Below are 12,197 nucleotides of genomic sequence, written 5' to 3'. Positions count from 1 at the left end.
TTTCAGTCTGTAACAGAAAGTATTATTAGTTCCTGTGTACGTGATCTTCTGTCCTGGTCTTCACCCTGTTTTTATTACTACAGTAAAATCCTCCAGTTCTTACCTGCGGGTAATACTAATCATATGCCACTTTATAGTGCCTCCCTACTTTATGGCATCAGGAAATTTCTGCAGACTACTTTTTTGTGTCTGTGTCAAAGTAATCAATGTAAATAAGACCTCTCCGAAGGCTGAATGTCATTTTTTTCAGTAACAACTTTCCTATAGCACTATTGCTTTCCCTTTAAAATTTGTGTCTAGAAAATCAGTAGAACTTCTGAAATACACATCTCATCTGATATTGTTTGTGATATCTGTCTCAGTTTTCCCTTTGGTAAACTTGAACACTTCAACTTGAGTTGTATTATTTCCCATGTTTTTTTTTTTTTTTTTTTTTTTTTCCCCCCAGATTTATTTTACTGTCTTGCATGAGTTGTCAGGCATTGGAAAGGGTTGCCCAGGGAAGTGGTGGAGTCACTGTCCCTGTAGGAGTTCAAGTAAATGTTGGACATGGTGCTTAGGGACATTGTGTAGTGGGTGACATTGGTAGTAGGGTGATGATTGGACCAGATGATCTTCAAGGTCTTTTCCAAACTTGATGATTCTGTGATCTTGGCCATTTTTTTTTGTTTGTTTGTTTCCTTATTATTAAATGTAAACCCAAGAATTGTTATGTGATACGTGTATTCAGAACAATTTTTAACTAAGTTTTAAGCAGGACTGTGGTACTGAAGACTTTGAGATCAGAAGCATCAATGTAGTCACTTCAAGGCACCACCACATCGGACAGAATACACAAACAAGACTGCTGCCATGCTCCAGCCATATTTCTGCAGCATGAAATATGACCATTTCAATAGAAGCTCATAAACTTATTAGATAACAGGAAGAAATGGATGTGAGAGTGCTATTTCTGCAGTCTGCACTTGGAGAAAGAAAGAACAGTAAAGCTTTTTAGAAACATGATCAGAGAGAAGAGCAACAAAAATTATTAAGGTGAGCCAGTGTGACTGTTTATGACAAGAAAGAAGGCCAAAGAATAATAGGAAGGGATGGGGCCCATGCTGATGGAGTAATCTCTAAAACCTCACCAAGACAGTTACCACTGTGGGTTGGAAAGGTGAGTTAGAGTAGTTCATCCTACTCTTTCTCCTATTCTATTAAATAAATGACAAGACTCTTGAATCAAAAACAGACTGAGCCCTTGTTAGATTTCTATTGGAATATCTATCTCTTCAGAGCATTGATCCCAGCAATTACAAGCAAGAGAATTTGTTTCCTGCCATTTAAGACAGAAGCCTCTATTTAAATGCATAAGATACTAATACAGCTTTTATTTCATCTTATTGAATTGGGAAAAGAATCACAACAAAATGATCTCTTGGATAACCTACTCTCTTCATACATAACGTAAGCCCAATACTAACCTCCAGTGACAATGACTTTTGCTTTTCCACAATATGTGAAGGCATTCACCCCTTTAGGGACAGCAAATTCCTTTACAGGTCTGTAATCATCAATAAAACAGTTAATCAGGTAAGAGTATAGGAAAATGCAGTCTACAGTCATTCCACTTTACTCTTCTGTAATATATAGAATAGATGTTTGCGTAATGTATACAATATCTTGTTAAAAGCAAATTGATTTGTAACTGACTTAGATAGTAACATCAATAAAACTGGGACAAGGTGCACTTTCCAGTAAAATAATAGATCTCTGATTTGAACAGCTGAATTCTTTACCAGTCATACTCCAAACAGAATCCTAAAATGTTAACTGTTGCTAAAGAAAGCCGTTATACATCTGCATGCTTAAAGTTCTTCACTGAACAAAGGCATCAAACCATCTGCCTTTGCCTGTTTCAGCAATAGAGGTCTATTGTGGCTACTATTTTGCATAAACCAACTGTAATTAGTTTTGTGCTGCTTCTGTATAATAGTATTGTGTAATACATAGTCACTATTTTACCTACTTTGTGTAAAAACATGAAGAGACTGCAAGTTTCTAAAACTCATTTTTACAGATTTATTCTGTTGTGTTTACTAAAAGAAACACAGGCATTCAAACAGCCAACACAGACTGAGATTGATTTTGTGACCCTTTTCCTACATCAAAAGCTTAGCCTATCCTTTGAACAACCTCTGCTTCTCTCTCCATGTTTCATACTTTACTACCAATGAGCAAGTATTTTCTAGAATTTTGGATTCAGCAACAACATGTTTAACACCCATTTATGCCAGGAAATGATGACTGTCAGTGTAGTTGGGCTATACAGACTGAAATGAGTACTCATTCAAAGATACATTTTTTTCTTTGAAATCCAGACAGGTAGGTCTGGATTTATTCTGAGCTAGAGAGTAACCACGGCTCTTGCAAACCATAACTGTGGATGGTGGTAAATTTGCCAAAAGACTCTGGAAACTTTTGGGATTAGTGAAGGAACCTGTTCTTGGCAGGTCTAAGTAAAAGGTTGTTCACTCCCCATTACCTAATGGAAGAAAAGCTTTCTTTTCAGAATCCTATCAGAGGAGTCTGTATTCTCTTAATAGTTTAAAACAGCAAGTATTTGATTTAAAATTGTGACTGGCAGATGACTTCACAATTTCTCATTTTTCTCCTTTAATTCTTAAATTTAATACTTCTGTATAACTCTCTACTGGTTCCTCAATGAACAGTTTTGATTCTCTTCCAATAATAGAGTGAATAAGGGGTTCTAGCAGTTTGAGGTCCTGTCCAAGTCACGGCCTTGTAACAGAAGCACTCTGTGATCCCAGCCACACCTCCCTTTTTAGATGCTTTACAATAAAAGGTTATAACCATTCATCAGACACCAAAAAACTTAACAGACATGTAGGAGACAAGATTGCATCCCTTTTCAAGAACAATAACATTTGCTTGCTGGAAACTTAATTACAGAAATTTATTTTGTTAGCACCAGTAAATCATATAATTGAACCACAATTACTTATGGAAAGGGCATTTCAATGTGATTTGATGCATGGGCTATTTCAACAATGTAATTATTCAGTTGACTAAATATAATTTCATTTAGCTGCTGAATGAAACTGCTTAAAGAAAGATAATTATTGTGATTGCAAGCACAATTATAGTCAGTGTTAACTGAAAAAGACCTACCAACACATTTGCAGTTAACATTCTGTATAAAAAGGAGTGCATAGCTGTAGCATTTACTCTTTTGACTATACTTCTGATTCTCCAGTCTCTGTTTTCTTTCTCCTCAAATTAACTGTTTTTCCAAAACTCTAGCAAAATCAGCTTTTCTGACATAGTATATGACCTTAAACAAGCTATGATTAATTTATATTTCACATTCCTCAAACACAACAAATATACAATATTCATAAAACCTAAAGTTATTGGATTGATGCAAGAACACAACATTAAAAAATATGGCTTGTGCTATAGAAGATTATCATAGTTGTTGCCACTAGCCTTAAAAATCTATTAATCTCTGGATATACCTCACAGTAATTGTGAACCTTATCTAAAGTTTACAATGCTTTGAGATATTTGAATAAAAAATCTATATAGATGTAATTTATGGTTCCTTTTTGCATCAAATTATGTTTACCTATATTATTTATTTCTAACTGGACTATAAACTCTTCTACAATCATGAACTGGGACAGCTTGGAATCAGCAATAAGACTGGTGGATCATATGAATGATATGGCACAAATAAGGGAGACACAGCTGTTTTCCTGCTGCAAACAAAATCCACTTTGAAGCCCTCAGAATACATTGTTCTCTTGGTTTAAGCTAGTTGGTTTAACAGAACTTGTGAAACCGAAACTGTAAACGAAACACATGAATATATATATCTATATATTATATATATATATTGGATATAAAGTTCAAATGAATAGATACATGATATACAAGTAACAAAGTAATCTATTTTATAACTAAAATTTGCCTACTGAGAAGTTAAAGCAGATAATATTGCAAGTGTAACTTATTTTTAGGGGTGGTAAATAATAAACATATAAGGACAGTCCTACATTAAAAGCTAGAAAACAAAAACATTCAAGTACTTTAATAGTTGTATTTTCATTTGTATTACCAATGCTTTGGATAAAGATATTTTCAATACAACAGGACAGCATCTTGCATAGCACAGATCTCATGCAAACTTCTAAGGCAAGAAGTATATTTTTTTTGGAAGATGTCATATACATACAAGCTATCCTCTAGTCTCTTTATGTCATCCAAAACAAATGAATGAATACTGTCTGAGGAGCAGGATCCGAAACAATTTAGGTCAGAAATGTACTTAACTTTCACAACCCAGTCATCATGTAGTTTGCGTTTAACATTAGGGATATAAATTGAGATGTTATTAGGATATAATAGCATCTACTGTAATATGCCCATGGCTGAATAGTTTTGTGAATGCGATTATGTGCAATAAATGCTAGTGTTTAATATCCAGGCCAGATCCAGAACCGCTCTTCCAGCTGAAAAGCAAGCAGATCTTAGAGCAGAACTAAGGTTAGAGTTGAATCATGCACTTCTCTAGCAGCAATTATGCTTCTATCTAATCAGGGACAATAAGGCTGTCCCTATGTCTGGATAAAAGCAATTGTGAATTCTTCCCTGGACATTTGCTCTGTTGCCTTGCTGCTGTAAGATCTCCTCCTGAAAATTACAGTATTTTCTTCACACAATGAAAAGCAAATTACACTTCCTGCATTTTTTTTCTTTTTTTCATTTCAGGTGGGGTTAATTTACGCATAGAAACTAATCCTCCACCCAGACCAGAGAACACCCAAATTCAACAAATATTGCCAGACTGATAATATTTTATCATAAGTAACTTACATGTTAAAATTTTTGGAATCCAAAATCTGAATCTGTGATTCCTTTTCACCTTTACATTACTTCAATCCGAAGTGATCACCGGTCACTTTAAGCAGGTGAACCTTATCATCTCCCTTTTCATCTCCCATTATGATATTATCATCAGCCAGGTGATCTGACATAGTCACCATGCAAACACAGAGCAAACCATTTTCCATTGGTTTGATGATAAAGCAATTATTCTGTGAAATTCAGTAGTTAATTGGAATGATGTATTTGCTACAATCCTAAATGGCTTCCCTGTCAGAAAAGAAGGTGCCATCTAAAAGAAAATGTGAAATGGTTGACTTACAGAATTATTCAAACCATAAAATGCAGCAATAGCACACACAGCCTAGGAGTTATTACTACAGCCTAAGAGTATCAAGTGTACTTACATGGGCAGGCTTTTGAATTTTTAGGAATTGAGACAGTGGCAATGAATACAGTGGCAAGCCATTGTGGTATTTTGCTATACTGAGAAGACCCGGGAATGAGATTTTGGGTCATCTACGTTACACTGTTTATTGGTTCTACTGTCTGACTCCATCTGTTATTTGATTAAAGCATCCTTGCCAACATAAACTGGCAATGGTTCATACGCCATAGGAATTAACCACTTTGTGGTTCTCTGTGTAGCACAGAAACACTGAAGAGACATAACACAGATACAGACTGTCTGGATATTATTCCTGGGATCTCATAAGAGAACTGTTCCTATTCATCCAAGACAGTTTAAAATCTCACTCATGTAATGACTGGAGGAAAGCTCTATGAGAATATGTGTTTGAGCCTTCCTTCCCAGGAGTCCAATTGAATTGGCAGAATGACTTAGATTGACTTAGCTGAGCTTGGGAACAGACCTTTTAATATTAAGAGAAGAAATGAAAAATCCCAAGGCTCGATCTTATTCTAAAAATATTTACTTTACTTCATCTCATCTCAGCTAACTCAGAACTGCTGTGAAAAGACCCTGGAACTAAAGAAAAAAACTAAGAAATGGATTAGAAATCCTTGCAAAACTTATATTTTGTAATAAGGCATTCAAGAAGACTTTAACTGCTTGAACACATGCTGTCAACATCAAGATGCTTTTACTCTTGAAAAATCCTGAAAATGTAGTATTTGAAGAAAGGTTTTCTTTAAATCAAGAGGTTACCTCAAGGGACTCTATGCTGAATTCCTTTGGAAGACTTGTCCCTTTGTTCTTTAAATAAAGTTCAAGATAAACATGCATATACATCAGTTATAAATGTCAACATATACACATCAGATATACACAGAAAACTGAACTGCTTTGGTGGTCTGTCTGCAACATAGGACCATATTTTCCTCTTTATTGCAAGTTTTTAAGAGAGTCTAAAAGCCTGTTTGGTGTGGAAGGATATTCCTTCTTCAGTATTCCACTGTTTAACTGAGTTGCTACAAAGACAAAAGTTAATGCCTTCATCCGGTCGGACAAAAGGATACATGAATGTACATTGAAAACAAAGAGTAATCTTTTTCAGACCTCCTTTTTAACATTTGCATGATCCAACATACTACCTGACTTCCTTTTGATTTATAGTCCCAGACAATGATTGTCCTTTCAGTTACAGCCACAACACATTCCATCTGAGTTAGGAAATCACATCCAGTCATCTCGTCTGTTGTTAAAATACATATTTTAAGCCATCTCCGCATAAATTCCATACACTCAGCACTAAATTCAAACCCAGGTAATGGGACTGGGAATTCTCCAGAACAGCTCTTAAATGAAATTGCCAGGTTCAACCTCTGTTATCACTAACTCATATCAGATGCAGAGGAGCATTTCAGAAGTCTTATTCCATGGTTTATTATAGAGACTTATATTTATATGTTACTTCTGCATTAATTTAATGTGCTGAAATATAAGGTGCTTTCTGCTATGCCTGTGGTGGTATATCTGAGTTACAGATTTGACAATTTGTTTATTAAGCCTCATCAACACCTTAGGCTTAAAAAAGAAAAAAAAAAAAAAAAAGAGTCCATCAGAAGCCTGAATGGATAAGTACATCTTTGCTCAGCTTCAGTTTTGGCATAAGAACAGTTCAGAATACCGTAATGAGGTTACTGAGTTGAAAGCCAATGAATGACTGCTCAAAGAATTCAAGCATTTCAGCTCTGATGACTTAACAGTTTTCCTTTCATTTCTGAATAACCATCATATGAGTCCCTTCTAGCCCAACACATTAACCAGTAGGAAAAAGAAAAAAGATTTTATGGAATGACTTGAAAAGTTCTCACCAACTTTTCAGGCAACAATTCCAGCATTCATGGAAGCATGTCTTTTCATGAGAAAAAAATAATCATTAACAAAGACGGATATGTGATTTTGTGCAAATAACAAAGTATACATGACAGGGAAGCTGCAGTTAGGAGAAGAATTTATGAAGGAGTTTTTCTGGTAAAAGCTTAAATATAGCTATTGTTAGTTGATATATTTGTACTACTTATCCTTCTCTGAAGATGACAGAAAAAGATGGCATTATGAGTGCATTTATTTTTGCTATGTCCCTGCTCACTCTATGCTGAAATTCCTAAATAAACTTTTTCTGTAATTCTTAAAAGGTATGTATACTACTTAGAACAAAAGATAAAAGTCAATCTAAGAATCTCGTTAGATTCTTCCCTCTACAGAAGATATATATTTCTAACTACTGACTGGCAGCCTAAAATTATATCTGAAAAAAAATAATAATCAGGTTGCAACATATGGCATGCCATTTCTATACCCAGGAAAAAGCAAGAATTAGTAAAATATATTCTGGATTTATTCTCTTCTTTGCTTTTGCATTATTTGTAGGCACAGTCTTATCTGATAATACAGTAGCAAAAGTAGGAAAAAAGATGTTTATTGCACCAGTTTATTAGAAGTTGGGAGTCAGGAAAAGATCCAGCATAGCTAAATTGAAGTTTCCTGGAACAGGCAGCAACAGAAATGTTTTCATGCATGAAGGATTCACATCTCAAGTTGCACTAAATTTGTCTTTAATAATTTCAGTGAAATTACTTAAATTACATCAAAGATCCATAGATATAAAGGGCTGGGGAGCCCACTTAATAACTGAGTCTGGCTTTCTGCATTGCATGCTCCAAAGAATGTCAAATGAGAAGTTAGAGCCTAACAGAGATGGAGAGACTGTTCAAGTTGGGCAACACTGCCTGCCAGGCTAGTTCTGTGTTCTAAGACCTTAGCCTTCAGAATGAACAGGCTGAATAAATAGCAGAGCATGGTGCTCTGTCCTAAAGATCCACAATGAAATCTAAACAAACTCCTAGTAGGGCTTGAGACTGCTCAGAAATTAGTAGTATGAAATCCTGAGGAGAGCAATGAGCAAACTAACAACAGATCAGCTTGATACACTGAGAAGTGGCTGATTGAAGAGAAAGGTTCGCCACAGACTACCAGCAAAACGTGCTGCCTAATTCCAGCTTTAGAGCTAAGGTGTTAAGTGCTTCTCCTTAGCACTACAGAACTTGACATACAAGCGGCTGCACCAGGTTTTGCTATTTCTTTCTTCTGTTCTGTCACTTCAGGGCTCTATCTTCATTCTTTCATATCCAATACAATTTCTGATTTTGGCTTGCCTGGCCCTAGCTTCCATCCACTGGGTCTGTGTATGCTTTTCTGCGTTATATTTAAAGGACATTTCATTTCTATTCTTCAAGAGAAGCAACTTGTTCCCTACCAATATTCCCATTTAATGATATTTCCATGCTGAATAATATTTTTGGCATCTGTCATTTGGACAGTCCTTAATCGATTTAACATGCACTTTAGTGTTTTGTTTGCAGTGGTCATATTTTAAAACAGAAAGTCATATGGTACTAAGTCAAATACAGTACAGCTCTAAGTGTGTTATCTTTATGCCTCTTCTCTTTTCACTCAGCTACATAACCTCATCAAGGAATGAACTCAGGTTTGATTGAAGTGACCTGTGCTCCATAAAATATTTGGAACAAAATCATAAGTGATCTGTACACATAGCTCATGTTCTGTATATACAGTCATGATGTTGGGAAAGTTCTGATGGTTGCAATTTCCTGCATTTTATTCCTAGAACTACTGTGTTTTGCAGCCTTTTTAGCTCAACATCCTCAGGGCCAAGATCTCTGTCACTGATTAAATCTCTGTTCTGTTACACCTTTAGAATGAGAACACTAATGGAAGAAGGTAGAGGAACCTAAGGACTGTTCTGCAAATCATTAGCCACCATAGATGGAAGGTTTGGAGTCTAGTAATTTATCTCTGAATTCAGTGCCTTATTTCATTTGCATAAGGATGCATACAAATACACAGCTTGATCAGTTAGCTAATGCCGGTACTGAAGATGGCATATCACAGAATCACAGAATTTCTAGGTTGGAAGAGACCTCAAGGTCATCGAGTCCAACCTCCAACCTAACGCTAACAGCCCTCCACTAAACCATATCCCTAAGCTCTACATCTAAGCGTCTTTTGAAGACTTCCAGGGATGGTGACTCCACCACTTCCCTGGGCAGCCTGTTCCAATGCCTCACAACCCTTTCTGTAAAGAAGTTCTTCCTAACATCTAACCTAAAACTCCCCTGGCTCAACTTAAGCCCATTCCCCCTCGTCCTGTCACCAGGCACGTGGGAGAACAGGCCAACCCCCACCTCTCTACAGCCTCCTTTAAGGTATCTGTAAAGAGCAATAAGGTCACCCCTGAGCCTCCTCTTCTCCAGGCTGAACAAGCCCAGCTCCCTCAGCCGCTCCTCGTAGGACTTGTTCTCCAGGCCCCTCACCAGCTTCGTCGCCCTTCTCTGCACCCGCTCAAGCACCTCCATGTCCTTCTTGTAGCGAGGGGCCCAAAACTGAACACAGTACTCGAGGTGCGGCCTCACCAGAGCTGAGTACAGGGGGACGATCACCTCCCTAGCCCTGCTGGTCACGCTGTTCCTAATACAAGCCAGGATGCCGTTGGCCTTCTTGGCCACCTGAGCACACTGCTGGCTCATATTCAGCCGACTGTCCACCATCACTCCCAGGTCCTTCTCTGCCTGGCAGCTCTCCAACCATTCCTCTCCCAGCCTGTAGCTCTGCTTGGGGTTATTGCGCCCCAGGTGCAGGACCCGGCACTTGGCCTTGTTAAACTTCATGCAGTTGACCTCAGCCCATCGGTCCAGCCTATCCAGATCCTCCTGCAGAGCTTTCCTACCCTCAAGCAGATCGACACACGCACCTAACTTGGTGTCATCTGCGAACTTACTGAGGGTGCACTCGATGCCCTCGTCCAGATCATCGATGAAGATATTAAAGAGGACCGGCCCCAGCACCGAGCCCTGGGGGACGCCACTAGTGACCGGCCTCCAACTGGACTTGGCTCCATTCACCACGACTCTTTGGGCCCGGCTATCCAGCCAGTTTCTAACCCAACGAAGCGTGCGCCAGTCCAAGCCAAGAGCAGCCAGTTTCTTGAGGAGAATGCTGTGGGAGACGGTGTCAAAAGCCTTGCTGAAGTCAAGGTAGACCACATCCACAGCCTTTCCCTCATCCACCCAGCGCGTCACTCTGTCATAGAAGGAGATCAGGTTCGTCAGGCATGACCTGCCTTTCATAAAGCCATGCTGACTGGGCCTGATCGCCTGCTTCCCCTTCAAGTGCTGCATGATGACTCTCAGGAGGATCTGCTCCATGAGCTTTCCTGGCACTGAGGTCAAACTGACAGGCCTGTAGTTTCCTGGGTCTGCCCTCCGGCCCTTCTTGTAGATGGGCGTCACGTTTGCTAGCCGCCAGTCGATTGGGACCTCCCCCGATAGCCAGGACTGTTGATAAATGATGGACAGCGGCTTGGCCAGCTCCTCTGCCAGTTCCCTCAGTACCCTAGGGTGGATCCCATCTGGCCCCATCGACTTGTGCACATCTAAGTGCCGTAGTAGGTCACCAACCAGTTCTTCATGGATAATGAGGGCCACATCCTGCTCCCCATCCCCTTCCACCAGCTCAGGGTACTGGGTATCCAGAGAACATCCGGTATTGCCGCTAAAGACTGAGGCAAAGAAGGCATTACGCACCTCCGCCTTTTCCTCATCTCTTGTAACTAAGTTTCCCCCCGCATCCAGTAAAGGATGGAGATTCTCCTTAGTCCTCCTTTTTGTGTTGATGTATTTATAGAAACGTTTTTTGTTATCTTTAACGGCAGTAGCCAGATTGAGCTCCAGATGAGCTTTGGCCTTCCTAATTTTGTCCCTGCACAGCCTCGCTACTTCTTTAAAGTCCTCCTTAGTGGCCTGCCCACTTTTCCAAAGCTTATAAACCCTCTTTTTCCTCCTAAGATCAAGCCACAATTCTCTGTTGAGCCAGGCCGGTCTTCTTCCCCGCCAGCTCGTCTTTGGGCACGTGGGAACAGACCGTTCCTGCGCCATTAAGACTTCCCTCTTGAAGAGCGCCCAGCCTTCCTGGACCCCTCTGCCCTTCAGAACCGCCTCCCAAGGGACTCCACCAACCAAAAAAAATAAAATCAGATGAAAATGGTACAACAATTACAGTGAAAAAAGAAAGGACTTATTTCTGCAGATCTGAAGATGAGAAATAAAAGCCCTGCAAGGCAAAGGCAGCTTTCTTGCTAGCTATTCAGAAATTAATCACGAGGTTTTTCTCATAGTTCTATATTATAACATTTATAAGACCATTAGAGGTCTTCTACTAGTATAGTTCACTGTGTCTTTAATAAGTGCACTGTGGGTGATGACTTACACTCATAAGATAAATGGCATTTGATTTTTAATAATAGTTTAGATAAAAGTTTTTGAAATGAGAACATTCAATTTTAATAAGCTTATTTTGAAATAATTAAAATAATCGTAACCAAATTCTAGAGATATATCTCTCAAAGAATACCCAAGTTAATACATTTAATAACATCATACATTTCAACTGCCTTGGAAGTGGAATTTATTCTCTCAAATCAATCCAGAATTTTATTTCACTGCAATTTGGGATAAGGATATAAAATTCCAAAGTTAAGAACAGAATAGCTTAAAACATTGTGTTCTGTAAACATCAAAATCTTTTAACAACCAACAAAAAGTTAAAGTCAGTAATAGCCATTTTAATTCTATTTCCACTGCTGCAGTTAGAAGGATGAGAGGAAGCTGTATAAACTAAGGAGATGGCTGTTCAGTGCAAACACTCAAATTAAGATTGTTAAATTAAGATTGCCCTTTCCCTTCAACAAAGCAGAGCAGGATGCAGAAGGGGGGCATTTTTAAGTAGAGTACCTGAAATTTTCACAATTGTAATACCAAAAAAG

The 12,197-nt window shown here is 38.5% G+C and overlaps 1 protein-coding gene across 1 annotated transcript in view; it reads right to left on the bottom strand.

Moving 5' to 3' along the window:
• WDR64 (WD repeat domain 64) overlaps positions 1–12,197 on the bottom strand; it is a gene marked incomplete at both ends in the record, with an annotated part of 63,223 nt that overhangs the window by 28,853 nt on the left and 22,173 nt on the right. The window contains 6 exon segments of the mRNA XM_084514997.1: positions 744–869; positions 1,467–1,546; positions 4,241–4,375; positions 4,882–4,937; positions 4,941–5,102; positions 6,445–6,545. Of these exon segments, the coding sequence (XP_084371123.1) occupies positions 744–869; positions 1,467–1,546; positions 4,241–4,375; positions 4,882–4,937; positions 4,941–5,102; positions 6,445–6,545 (660 nt within the window).

This window comes from Aythya ferina, assembly GCF_964211825.1.
Source record: "Aythya ferina genome assembly, chromosome: 3".
Lineage (NCBI taxonomy): Eukaryota > Metazoa > Chordata > Aves > Anseriformes > Anatidae > Aythya > Aythya ferina.
Note: the sequence above shows the minus strand (reverse complement) of the source record. Positions and strands in the feature narration are given on the sequence as shown.